The 19282-nt window shown below is 44.4% G+C and overlaps 1 protein-coding gene across 6 annotated transcripts in view; it reads right to left on the bottom strand.

Moving 5' to 3' along the window:
- PI4KA (phosphatidylinositol 4-kinase alpha) overlaps positions 1 to 19282 on the bottom strand; it is a 101178-nt gene that overhangs the window by 9438 nt on the left and 72458 nt on the right. For 5 of the 6 annotated variants that reach the window (XM_073312502.1, XM_073312503.1, XM_073312505.1 and 2 more), the window contains exons 40-48: positions 18883 to 18973; positions 18047 to 18214; positions 17423 to 17476; positions 16392 to 16512; positions 15974 to 16103; positions 2601 to 2671; positions 1741 to 1813; positions 1293 to 1363; positions 545 to 654 (exon numbers count right to left, since the gene is read on the bottom strand). In XM_073312502.1, coding sequence (XP_073168603.1) covers positions 545 to 654; positions 1293 to 1363; positions 1741 to 1813; positions 2601 to 2671; positions 15974 to 16103; positions 16392 to 16512; positions 17423 to 17476; positions 18047 to 18214; positions 18883 to 18973 — 889 coding nt within the window. Of the gene's footprint in view, positions 1 to 544; positions 655 to 1292; positions 1364 to 1740; positions 1814 to 2600; positions 2672 to 12293; positions 12409 to 15973; positions 16104 to 16391; positions 16513 to 17422; positions 17477 to 18046; positions 18215 to 18882; positions 18974 to 19282 lie in introns of those variants that run through there. The other variant, XM_073312507.1, reaches the window with a different exon arrangement.

Here is a 19282-nt window from a genome sequence, read left to right as displayed (position 1 = left end):
CACTATATCTATAGAGGAAAAACAGATGAAAAATGTAGTTTGGGTGGGCAGGAAGTCAATGTACACAGATGTCATTCAGATAAGGTGTTAACACTGAAGACTTATCTGCTTGCCTCTGACGGATATGAAAATCCTTGGCATTCCTTGAGGAAAGGAGTAGGAGTAACTCCAACATCGTAGCCAATATTCCCCTTCTCAGTTAAAAAGAAACCGGTTTGAATCCATAACACACTTCACTTTGGAAGCCACTGCTGAACTACCATTAACTACACTTTTTTTTAAAATAAAGTTTGCTGTTTGGAGTGTGAGGCTTCAACAGGCATTTTTGGCACTGGGTAAAGCTGTGTCTTGAACGTATGAGATTTTCTTTCCACCACTTTTCCAGGAGTGGGTAATGTAGTTCTCCCCTTTCACTATGTCTCTGTAATAAGCTAAACATTGTCCCCAAGAGCTCCAGAGAGAAGGGTACTCCAGTGTGATTTTTATTCCCCTTTAAAATACAACCTCTGTCAATCAATTTTCAATTACTATAGAAGCTTTTTACCTGTCTGCAGTCATCGCCCACTTTAAAGATAGCTGCTTGCCAACAGATTTTCTTACGGTCAACCCCTTCTTCTCCACTTTCGTCTATGGAGTCAGAGCGACAACGCAGACCTGCAAACAGAGCAAAAAGCAAAACTTGAACATGGAGCTTAATTAGCAGCCTTGAATCACAATAAATGACAGTACTGGAAACTTAACCCTTCACTTGTCTACAAGAGATTTTCTGCATTGCAGGGTGAATTGCACTGAGTAACACTGAATTCCTGAAGACGTTATGTTTCCTGCAGTACAGGTGGCATTTATACATACAAATTAGATTCCAAAATAGCCCTCATGGTCTGCCGGAAAAGTACATGTACAAATCAAGCCCAGGAGCTAAAAATCCTTCTGAAATTTATGATTTAAAAAAGCATTGCACAGCCGCGTTAACCTGAGTTTCCTTGTTTTCTAAACTACCCAAATATACCTAATTTACATGCTGGATTTAAAGTCATTGGCAAAATTTCTTTAGTACACAAATATCTGCTCTGTTTTTACAAGATCTGATTTGCCTCTTAAAACTCAAACAACAAGCTTATTTCCCCCCGCCACAATTTACAGAATTCAATTTCTGGGTTGAATTAACATGCCTTACGTTAAAATTTGAACCCAGTTTTACTGGAATGATACCATCCACCAAAAGCATGAAACTGCAATGAGTCATTGACTGTTAATTAGTAGTATAAATGATTAAGAACTATATTACTGACCTTCTTTTTCAAGTTCACTGACTCCACACCATTTAACCTTGAACTTGGCCAAGTATGGTGCTTTTGCAGCACTGAAAGTACAAACACACACATAAGGAAGTTGAGTTTGATGTTTCCAACCAACAAAACGTCCTAGAAAAGACCTAAATATTGTAACTAAGATTATCTGAGGTATAAAACAACATGATGTTGCCTCTGCACAGGAAAGAGGCAAGATAGACGAGGCAATATCTTTTATTGGACCAACTTCAGTTGGTGGTAGGTACAAGCACGAGCTACACTTGTGACACACTGCTTCCTTTCCCAGACCAGAGGAAGAGCTCCGTGTAGCATGAAAGCTTGTACCTTCCACTAGCAAAAAAGTTGGTCCAATAAAAGATATTACCTCATGTACCTCGTCTCTTTCATATCTTGGGACCAACAAGGCTACAACAACACTGCAAATTACCTCTGCATAGGAGTTCCAGACTTGTAGTCAATATCCAAAACAATCGCTTCAGGATTGCTGGGCAAGTAACAGCCTACAACAAAAGGGGAGAAGAGAACTTGATAGACATGAAGTGAATTCACCAGCTAGCGTGACAGAGTGAATTTCTAGAAGTTTGATAATACATTGATTCATGTAATTTTAAAATCTATATTGAAGTTAGAAATGGATACATTACGGTCTACCACCATAAGACAGTCTATAGGCTGTAGCCTGTAAAGGACACAGGATACCTTTTAGATTGGTCATTAATTGCCAGAGAAAACAGATTACAGAAAGACAGATAAAACTTATCCCTCAAAAATCCCGAATAAGTTTTAAAGGTCAGATTCAGAGGGGGAAAAAAAGGGGTCTTGGAGCAGTAGAGACTTTCAAAGTATGGGATAGGGACAGAGGACACGAGAGGGAAGGGCAGTTAGATGGTTGTGTCTCATCCCTGAAAACTTATTTCTTCACATGCATAGCCTGCCCGCCCATCATCCACCAAGAACATGCGACACAAAGCAAAAGGTTTTCTTAACCTTGCTCTTCAATTGTACTGCTCCCTTCATGCTCTTTGGGGCAGAGATCTTCATATCTGGATTGTGACATGCCATGCACACTGTTGGTACTATACAAATATTTGTGCTACCATGTTCATGCTTAGCTTGACAAGGAACAACAACAGAACAAGTCACTTCTTAGCCCCAGGCAGCAAAAATATTAAAAAAGAGGCAGAGAAGAGCCCAATTGTTATGAAATTCCCATGAATCACTCCTACAAAGTACAGTATTCATGCTAAATGCAAAAGGAACATACAATATGATTAGACCACTTCTTACCAGGCTGTACTTTCACCTCAGACAGAGCACTCAAACAAGCTTTCTTTCTTTCATCTCCTTTAGGGAATGGCCTGGGGAGAAAGAATTTATTTTACTTACTGAAGTCTGCCATTATTCTAGGAAGAAACTTTTTGTTTGTTTAAATGTGAAACAAACAATCTCTTACTATACTGCTGCAGCTTTATACACACTAATTCAGTATCGAGTCTGAACCTTTTCCTTTCTAAAGCCTTTTCCTTTCTAAAAACTCTTTTCTTACCTCTGTGCAGAACACTGGATAGGAAAGGTAGTCACATATTGCATAGTAGCTGGCAACAAGCCTTAGTAGTCTATTTCCCTTCTCTCCCCAGTTGAAAGGCCTCCTGGACTATAATTTTATTTTCTAAGTTTGTGTGGGCAAGTGAAGCTAGCACCCTAGCAATCTGATGGCAAATGCACTGCATGTTTGCCAAGCATAAGATATAAAACAGATCCTTAAATGGCTGAGCTACATGCCCACAATACATGATCACAGGAGGAACAGCTTCTTATATGCGCAGGCTCCAAGTCCTTTTCAGAACTGCCCAGGAAATACTTGGATTCAAAGCCCTCTCAAAGGCCTGCACCCCTTCTCAGTGCTCGTAGTTTATACCGTACCAAACTGTGCGCAATTATAAATGGCCTTTCCCTGGCAGTCATAGAAAAGCTCTACAGAACAACTTAACATGATTAATGTGAAGCTGCCCAGACAAAACAGGAAATCTGCCTTTATGCCAAATAATACATACACTCTAAACCAAGATTCTTGAATTCTCAATCCAGGCTCCCATTCAGCACAAGGGGAAGCAAGTACTTTGCAACACTTAACAGTGACTCTGGTTGATCAAACAATGAATTTATAAGTTCCAGAGTTCTGTTCAGCCACGGATAATCACAGCTGTGATTTGAGGCAAGAAGAGTAATAAGGCTTAACATGGGGAAAACTGGAGGGGATGCACAATCTCTGATAAGACTGCTGATTTCACCCTCCGCAAGAAAAACATTTCTTCCCCTGCTGCAGAACCTTGGCTCAGACAGTGTTGCACATCTAAGATGACAAAACATTTCTGAACATCCCAGGAGTTTCCACAATCCATCCACATATCCACATAGGGTAAACTTTCAAGTATTGCAACTGGGGAAAGGTGAAGGATGTGAAAATATTACATATGTCCTACAGTGCAGGAATTGTGGTTGTATGGGGAAAGAGGGGGAGGGAAAGTTTTGGGTTAGAGGGATTATAGATTATAGAGGTTATAGGTATTATATAATGGTAAAGATTAAATTCTGGCATTTTTTTAAAAAACATGGTCAAAGTTCAATTTTTTTTTCAGAGCAAGATAAGGAGAATGATTCTTTATAGAAACAACTCCTGTAAATAGATAAATTACTATGATTATTCATAAGAATTCCACATAGCAAATGGCTAAACAGTTTGAGTTACAACATATAGTACAAAAGGTGATATCACCTTAAAACGGTCTCCTGTTTTAACAGCAAAATGCCAAAAACATAGAAAAGATTGGTACCAACAGAACTGAAGCCAAGGTTTTGGAATATTCCATTGTTCACTGTAATTATTTTTTGCTTAATGTGTGAAATATCAATCTGAACAGCAGGAGACTGAAAACTTTGATTAATGAAAGATTTTTTTTCTTGGTTTGGATGTTACATAGAGGATTAGGATAAATAGCAGAAATTCTGATGTTTCTTTCCTTGCTCAAGGAACTAATGAAGGCCTGGTCTATACACAGTTTTTGTAGCAATTTCAGTATTTTGGTTGTGCAGGTGGTGGGGGGCTGGAATGATTTTATACTGATAGATATAGGTGAAGCATCCCCTAGCGTGGATGTGATGACTGTATACGGATATAAAAAAAAGTTTCTTACCTGTAAAGTAAATGTTGTTCTTAGAGATGTGTTATGCAGATGTATATTCCTCTGAAGGTATATGTGCACCCGATGCACAAGAGTAAATCGAATGCAGAAGTGATTGCCACCTAGAAACACGGTCCTCATAGACAGTAAAGGTAATGAGGCTGTCACCATAAGTCCAAAGGAGGATCCTATCTGTTTGGAGAGGACTAGTCTGAGATCCCATATAGGTTCAGGATCAGACACAGGAGGGTAAGTGTTGAGTAAACCTTTCAAGTATCAGGAAACCAGAGGGTGAGAGAAAATGGAAAACCCTGGTGGATGTAATGTAGATATGGAAGCCAGGAGAACTCTCACAGAACTAATCGAAAGGCCTGATGATATCAGGTGCAACAGATAGTCCAGCATGTCTAACCTCTGGGTGATGGAGCAGTAAGTGTTGAGATTGTGCCCAAATTAAAAATCTCTTCCTCTTTGCTGTGCATGTGGCTGTAGTGGAATATTTTCTGCTGTTCACCAAGATGGTCTGAATGTCTTGGAAGCATGATTTCTCATTAGAATTTAACCAGAGATCATCCATGTTGTGAAGTGGAGAGACTGGAGGTTGGGATGAAGAGACCTGCCCTGGTTCTGAGAGAGGAGATCCTTGACTAGAGGAAAAGTCATCAGTGACCAGATGGAGAGGTGATGCAGATCCAGGGCCATGCCAGTGGCAGGAGGATTAATGTTGATTTGTCTCTTTTCAGCTTCCTGAGTATCCCTGGAAAGAGAGGAACCAGGAGGAAAGCATATTGAAATTGACTGGACCGAGGGAGAAGGAAAGCATCTGTGATGGAGCCCAGGCCGTGGCCTGCCGTGGGGCAAAATCTCCTCCATCTGTTGTTCAGGTTGGTGGCAAACAAGTCTATTACCGGGTACTCACGGGGAGAAAATCTAGAGGAGAATGTCCTTTCTGACTGACCACTTGTGTTGGGCTACAAAATCCCTGATGAGGGAATCCCCAGTTGTTTCTCTCACTCCTAGAAAGAGAACAGCTTCAGGGAGACGCAGTTTCTTACACACAGGTTCCATAGGAGGATGGCATCCTGGCATAGCTGAGATGATCTTGCACCTTTCTGCTTGTTCAGGTAAAACATGGCGGTGTTGTCCACAAAAAACTTCCATCATCTGGGTCTTGATGGTGGACAAACATCTCAAAGGCTTGATGAACAGCTCTGAGTTCCAGTACATTGAAATGGAAAGAAACTTCCTGGGGTGACCAAAGAGCTTGTGCCTGAAGCTGACTGAGATGGGTCTCCCAGTCTTTGGTAGATCCATTCATTACCAGAGTCATAATTGGTTCTGGGGACAGAGATGAAACTCCTTTGCATACATTCTGTGGATCTAACCACCAATTCAGAGTCTGAAGCACTTGAGCAGGTACACAAATCCGCGTGTTCAGAGGGTGACTAGAAGGACGATACACTGATTGGAGCCAGGACTGCAGACAGCGAAGGTGAAGTCTGACATGTGAAGTTTCCTCAGTGCATGAGGTCATGTGGCCCAGGAGCTGTAGGCAGGCACACACGGATGATGTTGCGGCTTTCAAGAAAGGCTACAGAGCGAAACCTTTCCCCTAAGAAGGTTAGCCAGAGGGTTCATGGCATCAAGGTCTGCACCCATGAAAGTTATACACTGTGTTGATTGTAATTTGTCCTTTTTTTTCTTTTCAGGCCCAGACGAAAGAACACCTGTCTGATGACAGGGATGCTGTTTTGGACCTGGTCACTAAACGTTCCACAAACTAGCCAATCATCCAGGTAAGGAAATTTCAGAATGGTTAAACGGTACTGGTAAGCCGCTACCACCACTGTTGCACAAGAGTCTCTCAGGGTGCGCACAGCATGGTCCATTTTGTTGGGAGATGGTTTAAGATCCTTTGAGGAGTAAATCTTCTGTTGCATTTTGCAACTCCTTTGGAATGCCAGAAGACTGCAGCCAGGAAGAGCACCTAATGGAAATCACAGTGGCCACTGACCATGAATTCGTATCAGCAATGTCAACAGCTGCTTGAAGGAACGTTCAGGCTGTGAAGTGACCTCAAATTAAGCTTCAAACTGTCCCTTATATTCCTCTGGCAACTTGTCAGCAAACTTAGAAATTGCAGAAAAAAAAATGTATTTAGATAAAAGCCCGATAGTTAGCCACCCGTTTTTGGAAGAGCAATGATGGAATAAGCCTTTCGACCCTATAAATCCAGTCCCTTGAATTCCTGGTCTTCGGGAGTGGCTTTAGGATGGGACTGACGAGACTACTCATTAGCAGCCATGACCACAAGGAACTGGGAACTGGGTCGGTTAAAAAAATAATCAAAATCTTGTTGAGGGATTTGATATCATCTGTCCACTCCCTTGGCCACAGATGGTATACAGCAGGGCTTCTCAACACTTTTCTTTCTGAGGCCCCCACTCCCCAATATGACATAAAAACTCCAGGGCCCAGCACAGGGGGAGGGGGTGCTCAGGGCTTCAGTGGGGCACCAGGGCTTCTCTCCCCCTCCGGGATGCCGGGGCTCTGAGCTTTCTGCCCTGGGCCCCAGCCAGTCTAATGCTGGCCCTGCTTTGTGGACCCCCTGTTGAGAACGGCTAGTGTAGAGGTTAGGGTCTGTCACAAGGGTTTTCATTGGCTCCAGCAAGGCTTCATTGATGGGCAAGGCAACCCTTCCCGGGGCAGGAGTCTGTAAAATACCACAGAGTGCGCGTGGGTTTTCCTTACACAAGTACCACCTGCACTACTACGGAAGTAACTACCCTCCTCCCGAGTCCTGGAAGATCTTACAGTCCTCTGGCAGGGAGATGCTGACTCTGAAATAGCTTCTTCATCTGGAGAGGATGATGAAATATGGAGGGAGAACATCCAGAGGTTCCTCTATTATTTCTCCTTCCTCTATAGGGTCTAGTACAGTGGGTAGAGGGATGGTAGCAATACTCTGGGGAGAGGTTTCCTGCACGGGGAAAGTCTCCTCCTCCCCCAGTGCGGAGTCCAAAGAATAAGTGTAGATTTCTTCAGAATAGGGAGGAGCGGTCCCCATTGGGGTTCGAGGTGGTCTGGGTATGGGTGGCACCTGGGGATCCAACAAAACTTAGGGTTGAGGTGGCTGGAATGCCAACAAAATGATCGGGGCTGGAATAATCGGCCGAAGAGACTGCTGTCTTTGGAGGAGTCAGGCGTTCTGAATGAACCACTGTACTGATGATGCTAAGTGCACCGGCAGTGCTGAGGGTGTCAGCAATACTGATAGGTTTCAGAGTAGCAGCCGTGTTATACTGATGAAACCAAGTGGACCACCAGTGCCTAAGATACCTTAAGCGGAGCAGATTGTAGTAAAGGAGGGTCCAGTAGGGGGAGACAGAGAACATCCCTTGCCAACAAGGCGGCCAGCGGACCAGGGGATACCGAAACAAGTAAGTGTTTGTCCGGCAGTGCTGAGATAGACAGGATACGTTGGAATTTTGAAAAGGAACACAGTAAGGGTGAAGACACCAGTCTTAACAGCCCCAGAGGGGCAAGAGTCAATGGTGCCACCTCAGACAGAGCCGGTGGTTGTCTAGATTTGTGGTGGCTTGAACCAGTACCAGAGGACTTACTGGAAGTCTTTTCAGGAGAAGACCTAGATTTTGAGCGCTTATAAGAGGCTAATGGTGAGGGCAAAGGGTGACGTTTCTAACCAGACTTGCACGTCAAATCATGGGCAGCTGGAGGGACGCTCCCCATGGACTCTGAATCTGCTACTTGGCAGTCGGGGCTTGGTTCTGATGCTGGGTGCATCACCTCCTTCATAAAGTGAACTTTGAGGTAGAAAGCCCTCTTTTTCTTTTTTTTTTTGTGCTGGTGGGGAAGGAGGTACAAATGGGGCATTCGTCTCTCACAAGGCCCTCACCAAGGCAAATCAGGCCACTCTTGTGCCTATCCATAACAGGGAAAACAGCCCTGCACATTGCATGCTGCTTGAAACCTAGGGATATTTTTGTAATAAAGTCCATTAGGGTACCTATACCAAACACTATAACTGAACTACTGAATGCATCCGATGAAGTGAGCTGTAGCACACGAAAGCTTATGCTCAAATAAATTTGTTAGTCTCTAAGGTGCCACAAGTATTCCTTTTCTTTTTGCGGATACAGACTAAGCCCTGGTCTACACTAGGACTTTAGGTCGAATTTAGCAGCGTTAAATCGATGTAAACCTGCACCCGTCCACACAATGAAGCCCTTTATTTCGACTTAAAGGGCTCTTAAAATCGATTTCCTTACTCCACCCCTGACAAGTGGATTAGCGCTTAAATCGACGTTGCCGGCTCGAATTTGGGGTACTGTGGACACAATTCGATGGTATTGGCCTCCGGGAGCTATCCCAGAGTGCTCCATTCTGACCGCTCTGGACAGCACTCTCAACTCAGATGCACTGGCCAGGTAGACAGGAAAAGAACCGCGAACTTTTGAATCTCATTTCCTATTTGGCCAGCGTGGCAAGCTGCAGGTGACCATGCAGAGCTCATCAGCACAGGTGACCATGATGGAGTCCCAGAATCGCAAAAGAGCTCCAGAATGGACTGAACGGGAGGTACGGGATCTGATCGCTGTTTGGGGAGAGGAATCCGTGCTATCAGAACTCCGTTCCAGTTTTCGAAATGCCAAAACCTTTGTCAAAATCTCCCAGGGCATGAAGGACAGAGGCCATAACAGGGACCCGAAGCAGTGCCATGTGAAACTGAAGGAGCTGAGGCAAGCCTACCAGAAAACCAGAGAGGCGAACAGCCGCTCTGGGTCAGAGCCCCAAACATGCCGCTTCTATGATGAGCTGCATGCCATTTTAGGGGGTTCAGCCACCACTACCCCAGCCGTGTTGTTTGACTCCTTCAATGGAGATGGAGGCAATACGGAAGCAGGTTTTGGGGACGAAGAAGATGATGAGGAGGAGGAGGTTGTAGATAGCTCACAGCAAGCAAGCGGAGAAACCGGTTTTCCCGACAGCCAGGAACTGTTTCTCACCCTAGACCTGGAGCCAGTACCCCCCGAACCCACCCAAGGCTGCCTCCTGGACCCAGCAGGCGGAGAAGGGACCTCTGGTGAGTGTACCTTTTAAAATACTATACATGGTTTAAAAGCAAGCATGTGAAAGGATTACTTTGCCCTGGCATTTGCGGTTCTCCTAGATGTAGTCCTAAAGCCTTTGCAAAAGGTTTCTGGGGAGGGCAGCCTTATTGCGTCCTTCATGGTAGGACACTTTACCACTCCAGGCCAGTAACACGTACTCGGGAATCATTGTAGAACAAAGCATTGCAGTGTATGTTTGCTGGCATTCAAACAACATCCGTTCTTTATCTCTCTGTGTTATCCTCAGGAGAGTGAGATATAATTCATGGTCACCTGGTTGAAATAGAGTGCTTTTCTTCAGGGGACACTCAGAGGAGCCCATTCCTGCTGGGCTGTTTGCCTGTGGCTAAACAGAAATGTTCCCCGCTGTTAGCCACAGGGAGGGGGGAAGGTTGAGGGGGTAGTCACGCGGTGGAAGGAGGCAAAATGTGACCTTGTAACGAAAGCACATGTGCTATGTATGTAATGTTAACAGCAAGGTTTACCCTGAAAGAGTGTAGCCACTGTTTTATAAAATGTGTCTTTTTAAATACCGCTGTCCCTTTTTTTTCCCTCCACCAGCTGCATGTGTGTCAATGATCACAGGATCTTCTCCTTCCCAGAGGCTAGTAAAGCTTAGAAAGAAAAAAAAACAAAACACACTTGCGATGAAATGTTCTCTGAGCTCATGCTGTCCTCCCACACTGACAGAGCACAGACAAATGCGTGGAGGCAAATAATGTCAGAGTGCAGGAAAGCACAAAATGACGGGGAGGAGAGGTGGCGGGCTGAAGAGAGTAAGTGGCGGGCTGAAGAGAGTAAGTGGCGGGCTGAAGAGAGTAAGTGGCGGGCTGAAGAGAGGGCTGAAGCTCAAATGTGGCGGCAGCGTGATGAGAAGAGGCAGGATTCAATGCTGAGGCTGCTGCAGGACCAAACCAGTATGCTCCAGTGTATGGTTGAGCTGCAGCAAAGGCAGCTGGAGCACAGACTGCCACTGCTGCCCCTCTGTAACCAACCGCCCTCCTCCCCAAGTTCCATAGCCTCCACACCCAGACGCCCAAGAACGCGGTGGGGGGGCCTCCGGCCAACCAGCCACTCCACCACAGAGGATTGCCCAAAAAAAAGAAGGCTGTCATTCAATAAATTTTAAAGTTGTAAACTTTTAAAGTGCTGTGCGGCATTTTCCTTCCCTCCTCCACCACCCCTCCTGGGCTACCTTGGTAGTCATCCCCCTATTTGTGTGATGAATGAATAAAGAATGCATGAATGTGAAGCAACAATGACTTTATTGCCTCTGCAAGCGGTGATTGAAGGGAGGAGGGGCGGGTGGTTAGCTTACAGGGAAGTAGAGTGAACCAAGGGGCGGGGGGTTTCATCAAGGAGAAACAAACAGAACTTTCACACCGTAGCCTGGCCAGTCATGAAACTGGTTTTCAAAGCTTCTCTGATGCATACCGCGCCCTCCTGTGCTCTTCTAACCACCCTGGTGTCTGGCTGCGCGTAACCAGCAGCCAGGCGATTTGCCTCAACCTCCCACCCCGCCATAAACGTCTCCCCCTTACTCTCACAGATATTGTGGAGCACACAGCAAGCAGTAATAACAGTGGGAATATTGGTTTCGCTGAGGTCTAAGCGAGTCAGTAAACTGCGCCATCGCGCCTTTAAACGTCCAAATGCACATTCTAACACCATTCTGCACTTGCTCAGCCTGTAGTTGAACAGCTCCTGACTACTGTCCTGGCTGCCTGTGTACGGCTTCATGAGCCATGGCATTAAGGGGTAGGCTGGGTCCCCAAGGATACATATAGGCATTTCAACATCCCCAACAGTTATTTTCTGGTCTGGGAATAAAGTCCCTTCCTGCAGCTTTTGAAACAGACCAGAGTTCCTGAAGATGCGAGCATCATGCACCTTTCCCGGCCATCCCACGTTGATGTTGGTGAAACGTCCCTTGTGATCCACCAGAGCTTGCAGCACTATCGAAAAGTACCCCTTGCGGTTTATGTACTCAGCGGCTTGGTGCTCCGGTGCCAAGATAGGGATATGGGTTCCGTCTATAGCCCCACCACAGTTAGGGAATCCCATTGCAGCAAAGCCATCCACTATGACCTGCACATTTCCCAGGGTCACTACCCTTGATATCAGCAGATCTTTGATTGCGTGGGCTACTTGCATCACAGCAGCCCCCACAGTAGATTTGCCCACTCCAAATTGATTCCCAACTGACCGGTAGCTGTCTGGCGTTGCAAGCTTCCACAGGGCTATCGCCACTCGCTTCTCAACTGTGAGGGCTGCTCTCATCTTGGTATTCATGCGCCTCAGGGCAGGGGAAAGCAAGTCACAAAGTTCCATGAAAGTGCCCTTACGCATGCGAAAGTTTCGCAGCCACTGGGAATCGTCCCAGACCTGCAACACTATGCAGTCCCACCAGTCTGTGCTTGTTTCCCGAGCCCAGAATCGGCGTTCCACAGCATGAACCTGCCCCATTAGCACCATGATGCATGCATTGGCAGGGCCCATGCTTTCAGAGAAATCTGTGTCCATGTCCTGATCACTCACGTGACCGCGCTGACATCGCCTCCTCGCCTGGTATCGCTTTGCCAGGTTCTGGTGCTGCATATACTGCTGGATAATGCGTGTGGTGTTTAATGTGCTCCTAATTGCCAAAGTGAGCTGAGCGGCCTCCATGCTTGCCTTGGTATGGCGTCCGCACAGAAAAAAGGCGCGGAACGATTGTCTGCCGTTGCTCTGACGGAGGGAGGGGCGACTGACGACACGGCTTACAGGGTTGGCTTCAGGGAGCTAAAATCAACAAAGGGGGTGTCTTTACATCAAGGAGTATTTCAGGTAGGACTTCACGGAGGGTTCCAATAAGAAATGGTGCACCTAAGTTATCGTTCTTATTGGAACAAGGAGGTTAGCCTGGCCTCTGATTGATACATGGCTAGATTTACCTCGCTGCACCTTCTCTGTGAGTGACTGCAGTGTGACCTAGAAGAATGAGTCCCCTAGACAGGGGAGGGGGGAAGCAAATGAGTACAAAACAAATCTGGTCTATTTCTTGTTTTGATTTACTCCATCTATCTTTTACATCTTTGGCTGGCAGCAGACGGTGCAGAAGGACTGCATGCCATCCACATCTCATGGCTGCTCGGCAGAAGATGGTACAGTACGACTGCTAGCAGTCTGTATTGCCTGCCCGCTCATCATAAGACGGTTCAATAGGACTGACTGCAGGACTAAAGAGAATGACCTGCTCAAGTCACTCCAAATTTAGTCCCTGCGCCCATGTCTGCCCAGGCGCTCCCAGCCGACGTGGCCAGGAGCACCTCAGACATGACGATGACGGCTACCAGTCGTACTGTACCGTCTGCTACCACAAGGCAAGGGGTTGCTGCTACTGTGTAGCAATGCCGTACCGCGTCTGCCGTCACCCAGGGTGACGGTTACCTGAGCGGGCTCCATGCTTGCCGTGGTATGGCGTCTGCACAGGTAACTCAGGAAAAAAGGCGCGAAACGATTGTCTGCCCTTGCTTTCACAGAGGGAGGGAGGGAGGGAACAGGGGCCTGACGATATGTACCCAGAACCACCCGCGACAATGTTTTAGCCCCATCAGGCATTGGGATCTCAACCCAGAATTCCCAATGGGCAGCGGAGACTGCGGGAACTGTGGGATAGATACCCACAGTGCAACGCTCCGGAAGTCGACTCTAGCCTCGGTACTGTGGAAGCACTCCGCCGAGTTAATGCACTTAATGCACTTAGAGCATTTTCTGTGGGGACACACACACTCGAATATATAAAACCGATTTCTAAAAAACCGACTTCTATAAATTCGACCTTATTCCGTAGTGTAGACATACCCTTACACAGTTGCTACTCTGAAATATGTACACTATAGGAATTTTGAAACACTTGCTAACTGAAGCAAATGTTATAGGGAGCCCCAACTCTCACAACAGATGGTGAGAAGGAACTGAGAGGGAGGAAGTGAATACACCCCTTTTATGTCCTCCTCTGAGAGGATGAGGAAAGCAGGGACTTATGCACCACCTGCTGGCAAAAGTTTCTGACTCAGGTGCACTGGGCGTAGATACACCCGCAGTGGAAGGCATATGTGCACAATCCCTTGAAGGAGAAAAAAGGTCTTTTATTGGCATCGCTTACTCTGTAAATGTACTAGAATAAGATATATCCAGCATAAGGACCTTCTTAACAGAATAACTGCATCTGCACTAGGGGATTGTACTGCTTTATCTATATTGCTGTCTAAACCAAGATAGTTAAAGTGATACAAAACCTGTGTGTTGACAGGTCGTAAGCTATGTAAATAGCAAAATAGCATCAAAGGCCTGAATTAAACAAGTTCAGGCTTGTCTATTCAGGGAAATTTACCAGTATAATTATACCCCTTATAGTTCAACCACTATAACTCCTCTTATGGGCATTTGTTCCAGAATAAGAGCACCTTTTTCTGGTTTAGTTTAGACCACTTCCAAAGTGACAAACAGGCAAAATGTCTGTGTAATTACATTCCTAATTTGTTCACACAGTTACCACAACTGGAGGTGAAAACTGGATAACTGAAAACAATTATAAGTTAGCATGGAAATTTCCCAATTTTTGTACATGCAGTCATAGCAAATGTCTGCGGACATTAAGCATGAAATTGCACACTTAATGTAGAAGTCAAGCACCTGAAAGGCGTTCTTTATGGTATTCAGCTAGGTGGTACAGTGGGTTACTGCACCAGATTTTCATTTCTGGAGACCAGAGTATAGCACTTAGGACATTCAAATCATTCGAGGTCACATCTTCATTCACATCTGTGCCCTTTACAACCCCCCTCCCCCCACGCGATCCAGAACATTATCTGAACTCTTTGCTTAAGAGGTGCCTGGAATGGAGTAGAAGATGGAAGTGCCTGCAAAACGCCTACCTGGTTAAAGCCAGTGCTATTAAGCTATTTACTCATAACTTTAAAACAATAAAAATGAGTGGGACATTCACTCAGGCACCAAAGCTTTCAGGAGCTAAGACAGAAATGGCCTCTTTAAGCCATCCCAACGTATCCAACCTTTCAACACACACAAAAAAGTCTCCTAATGTCTGGTGACTCCTGCGACAGCTGTACCACTTGGCCTGAACTTCCTGTATTAACAAATGTTAATGTTGGTTAACAATTAGCAACATTTTAAAAAGTAAAACCAATTCATTTACAGGGAAGATACTCTGCATTACTTTTGCTATTTTCTGTGTCAGAGAATGTTTTAAAATGTTTAACAAAAGCGCACGCTTAGGTTACGAGCTTGCGTGCTGAGCCACTGCCATCCTCTGGCAAACTTTAAAAAAAAGTTACGTTAGGTACTTTCGCTGCACTTCCTTCCTATTGTTACTATTGGGTTCCAGAACCTCTGTGAACAGAAGCTTCATGTTCATTAACTGATAACAAAATCCAGTGTGAGACATCACAATCTATCTCCATTAAAGCTGGTCTGCTGCTCCAGAAACAACGAATTATAACAGCACTTTATGAGTAAGACAGAACACGTCAAGGCTACGTATTCAGGATAAAGCTTCTATTTACAGTACACATAGAAATGCGTTTGTGAAGAGAGACATTTTCACGGAGATTTTAGTAAAATATAATGTGTATCATTTGCTGGAGCACATCTGTGGTTCTTTAAATCCAAAACAAAATGTTTCCAGCAAGTTGTAATTTGCAGAAAATAATGGAAAACCCTGACATACCTACATACTTCAGTGCTGCTTTTCCTGCGTGAAGCGACTTTCCTGCTAACTTTCCAGAAGAATGCCTCTAACCTATCCAAATGCCCATTTTAATGAGGCGGGTGACACTAACTAGGCCTGTGGGACTGGTTCTACTGGCGCAAAAGCATCAGTTGTTTTACCATTTTCATTCCTGCCTAGCTGCACTTTCCTATGCAACGTCATTCTACCAACACTGAACTCCCAGTGCTTGCTTGCAAAACAAAGATAAATCAGATTAATTTAAAACCAAAGTTCAATCTATCACCATTTCTTTATGGCCCAAACTGCAATGCATATTTCAGATGGTGGGGTCAGTAAAACAGTCACTGCTCACTTATAGTTTACCCAGGTCTGACTAGATACTAATCTATAGAAATATAAAGCAAAACAAGCTTTTGTATCTCACTAGCACAGATCCATAATCTGCTGGGAAAATGTATTTAGCTTTTGATACACCAGTATTTTTTTTTTTAATCTCTCTGGGAATTCATGGTCTCAGATCCCATGCAAAGCAAAACTTCCTATTCAGGACAACAGTTATTTGCAGAATAGGGAGCTATACAACGGCTCATTCTCCCGAACTCCCACACTTACTTGATGATGGCTGAGACATTGGTGATTTTATTAAAGAAATCAAATTCCCGTTGGTAGAACTCCTTGGCTGGCCCAGATAATGAACTGGTCATCTCTTCTACTAGCTGCTCCAGCAGTTCCCCGATGTCAGCTGCATATGTAACCAAAAGAAGCAAGCCTGAATAAAATCTTGGGCACCTACCCAGAAAGACACAACTAATAAGAGGGAAAAAGGGAGATTTTCCTTTGAATCACAAACATAAGCATGCATGGACCTACTTCATGGAATTCCACAAGGAAAAACCCCTCAACAAAATGGGTCTTATCTGCACAAATAGAAGGTTCATAACTTCCGAGGAAAAAAAAGATGAGGGGATTCAATCTGTGAAATAAGGAATAGGAGAGATTAGGCTAATGGGCCCAAGCATGCAGTACTCACGATCTTTCTGATGTCCCTCTTCATCCAGGAAGATATTGGTTTTCATGTTCCAGATAAACTGGTGAGCCAAAAGCTGGGATTTGGCAGCCGCCCACAGGATGTATTCCCTGACATAGCCCATCTGTAACAGTACAAATTCACCATCACCACAACTTAATCCCATCAGCACCAGTGGCTAACCTTCACATCTGAATATATTTAAAGTCTGGAAAGAGAAGACAATGGCGATGTCTTTGAGTGCTTTTCTAGGAACATGAAAGGTGGCACCATGATCTGAAGGACGGGGCACTGCACTTGGAGTCAGGAAGCCTAGATTCTACTCTTGGCTCTGTCACTGACCTGTTTTTTTGGAAGAGTCATTTCAATCTCCTTGCCGGTTTCCCTTCCTCCGTTCAGGAGAGGGGTTAACTCAGTCCCTTCTAAAGTGCTTTCTGTGGCTTGAGTCTTATGACTTCAGTGGGCAAGACTTCCTGATACGATGCATTAATGCAAAGCACAGCACAATCAATGACAATAGGACATCTGGACCCACTGGCACTAAACTTGGAGAACAACTACACACGGTCACCGAAACTACTGGTTTAAGGACATTGCATGGACCAAACTATGAATAGTTTGTGGGTGGATGGGAATGCTTGCCTGGGTCTACCATAGAGCTCCGACATGAATAGGATATGACCTAGTATCTATGTAGTGCATCTGTGTACATATCACTTTGCAATGGAACAGAAGACTGCATTTTTTTAAACCTCTAGCTCCTCTCTGTTGTTCGTAATAGCTATTGACAGCTACATGCAGGGGTACAGAAAGCTTGCTCATGCAGACTCCACAGATTCTATGATGGGTTAGCGATACAAAAGAGCCTCACATCTATTGAGGGCTACTTATAAGTTTCATATACATGAGCTAAGCAGATTAAACAGGTGCCTCTGAAACAAACACACCTGTCTCTTAATTCAGAGCTAATAAAACGTCTTTTGAAAACATTCTGAACAAAATGTCTGGATCATGCAGTATTTATATGCTCTCACCTTATCGTAGCGAAGGGCTTGCACAATCTGTGGAATGTAAAATAAAATGGCATCCTAGAAAAAAGGAGAAATCAGTTAGTTTTTTGCCAGTGTCAAGGAAAAAATGTTTTTTTAAAAATGCATTGGCATCAGGAATTTCATTCTTCATTCAACTGAAAGTGCGTGCCCATTTCCATCTGCCCACACAGCTCCGGCAGAAATGCTATTAACAGGGCTGATGAACACTTAGTATTTTACGCTTGTAACTACTCTGACAAGTATTCAAAAACCCCAGCTTTACACAGTTCCAGAAACACCTTTCACTGAAAGAAAGCAGTTTTACTCATAGGAGCAGTTTGAGACACACAGAGTCTTTAAAGAAACAGACCAAGTACTCCAGCACAGAACAATGACTGACAGCAAACACATTGCAAAACAACTGAACCAAGATTATATAGGACAATCAATGCTGATTTCCAAATGCAGCTTCATCTACTTTATCTTCCCAATATAATGAGTCAATTTAACAAATTTCTTTTATTTCTTCACACTAATGAAATTAAGACATGTGGGCATACAAACCCAAGGTCCTAATTGAGCATGAGTGTGTTCTCTCCAGATCTCTCCTGGAACATAGTCTCTTACCGGAGGGAAGGACCGCAGGACTTTAACTCCATACTGAGCTGTTAGAGGATGAGGTGGGTACATGCTTGAAAAATAGGAAAGGCCAGTAGGTGGATCTGTTGGTGCCCAGCACAGAACATGGCTGAGCTCAGGTGCATCTGCATCAATTGTGTGCCATGTAACCAAGTACTGTAAGCAGAACAAGGAGCAGTATGAATTTACAGGCCCAAAATAATTTCTGGTGCAACACACACTAGGGATAAATTTGGCTCGCAATGTATAATTATAAACCCATAAGCTAGCCTGCTACAATAGAGAAAAAAAGTGATGCATGAATCTATTTGTGCAAATTAAATGTTCTACATCTTTAGATGCTGTATTAAACCGTATAAGGCATTTAATTTTCAGGCACAAACATGGTACCATTTAACCACTAACTGGTCTCAGGTTGAAAATCACCAGGTGCAGTAATTTACACATATTGAACTGGAGTTCAGGTCAACAAAAGCACTGATACAGCTGTCTAATCAAATCTCCACCGCCGCACTGTAGCTGGTCCACTGGCTATATCACTTATGAATGAATTTTAGTGTATTGTGGGCAGTTTCATACACATTGGGGAACATACTTTGTAACAAGATCTGAGCACAACTCAGCAACCACATAACCTTGTTTCCGTAACCCTCATCTGCACATCCTATTTCCCTACCTATGGCTGCAGCTCTCACTTGCTGAATCATATTCACAATTACAATGTGAGTTTTTCAGAGTAAGGACTGTGTGTTTCTGTATGTCTGTGCAGATCTTAGCAGAATTTGGGCACTGTTGTAATATAAATTACTCTTAAAATTAATTACCTTTATTGCTTCAGGTACATCACTAACAGCTCCTGGGTCCAGCCGAACCAGGCGGGTCACTTCTGTTCCAATAGCTTCAGTGTTTTTAAATCTAAGCGTAACCAGGAACGTGTATGTGTTAGTAGATCAAGGTGAGCTTCAATTCTCACTTCTATTTGTGTGAAGAGAACAGTTAGAAACAGGAACACACATGCTTTAACAGAAATACCCCATATAAAATCCATGTACAATAAGAGACAAACATGCTGGCAAAACTTACAAGTTGGTCGGAAACATCTAACCTCATTCTGCTAGCGTTTCTCTTCACACCACTAGTTGGCTCAGCCAGTTACAAACTTGCTGGATGAAGAATTCTCTGTGGAACTATGGAAGCCTGTCTCCACAGCTTTGCTTGTATTGC

Source organism: Lepidochelys kempii, chromosome 15, assembly GCF_965140265.1.
Source record: "Lepidochelys kempii isolate rLepKem1 chromosome 15, rLepKem1.hap2, whole genome shotgun sequence".
Classification (NCBI taxonomy): Eukaryota; Metazoa; Chordata; order Testudines; family Cheloniidae; genus Lepidochelys; species Lepidochelys kempii.
The sequence above is the reverse complement of the archived record's forward strand: the minus strand, read 5'-3'. Positions and strand labels throughout refer to the sequence as shown.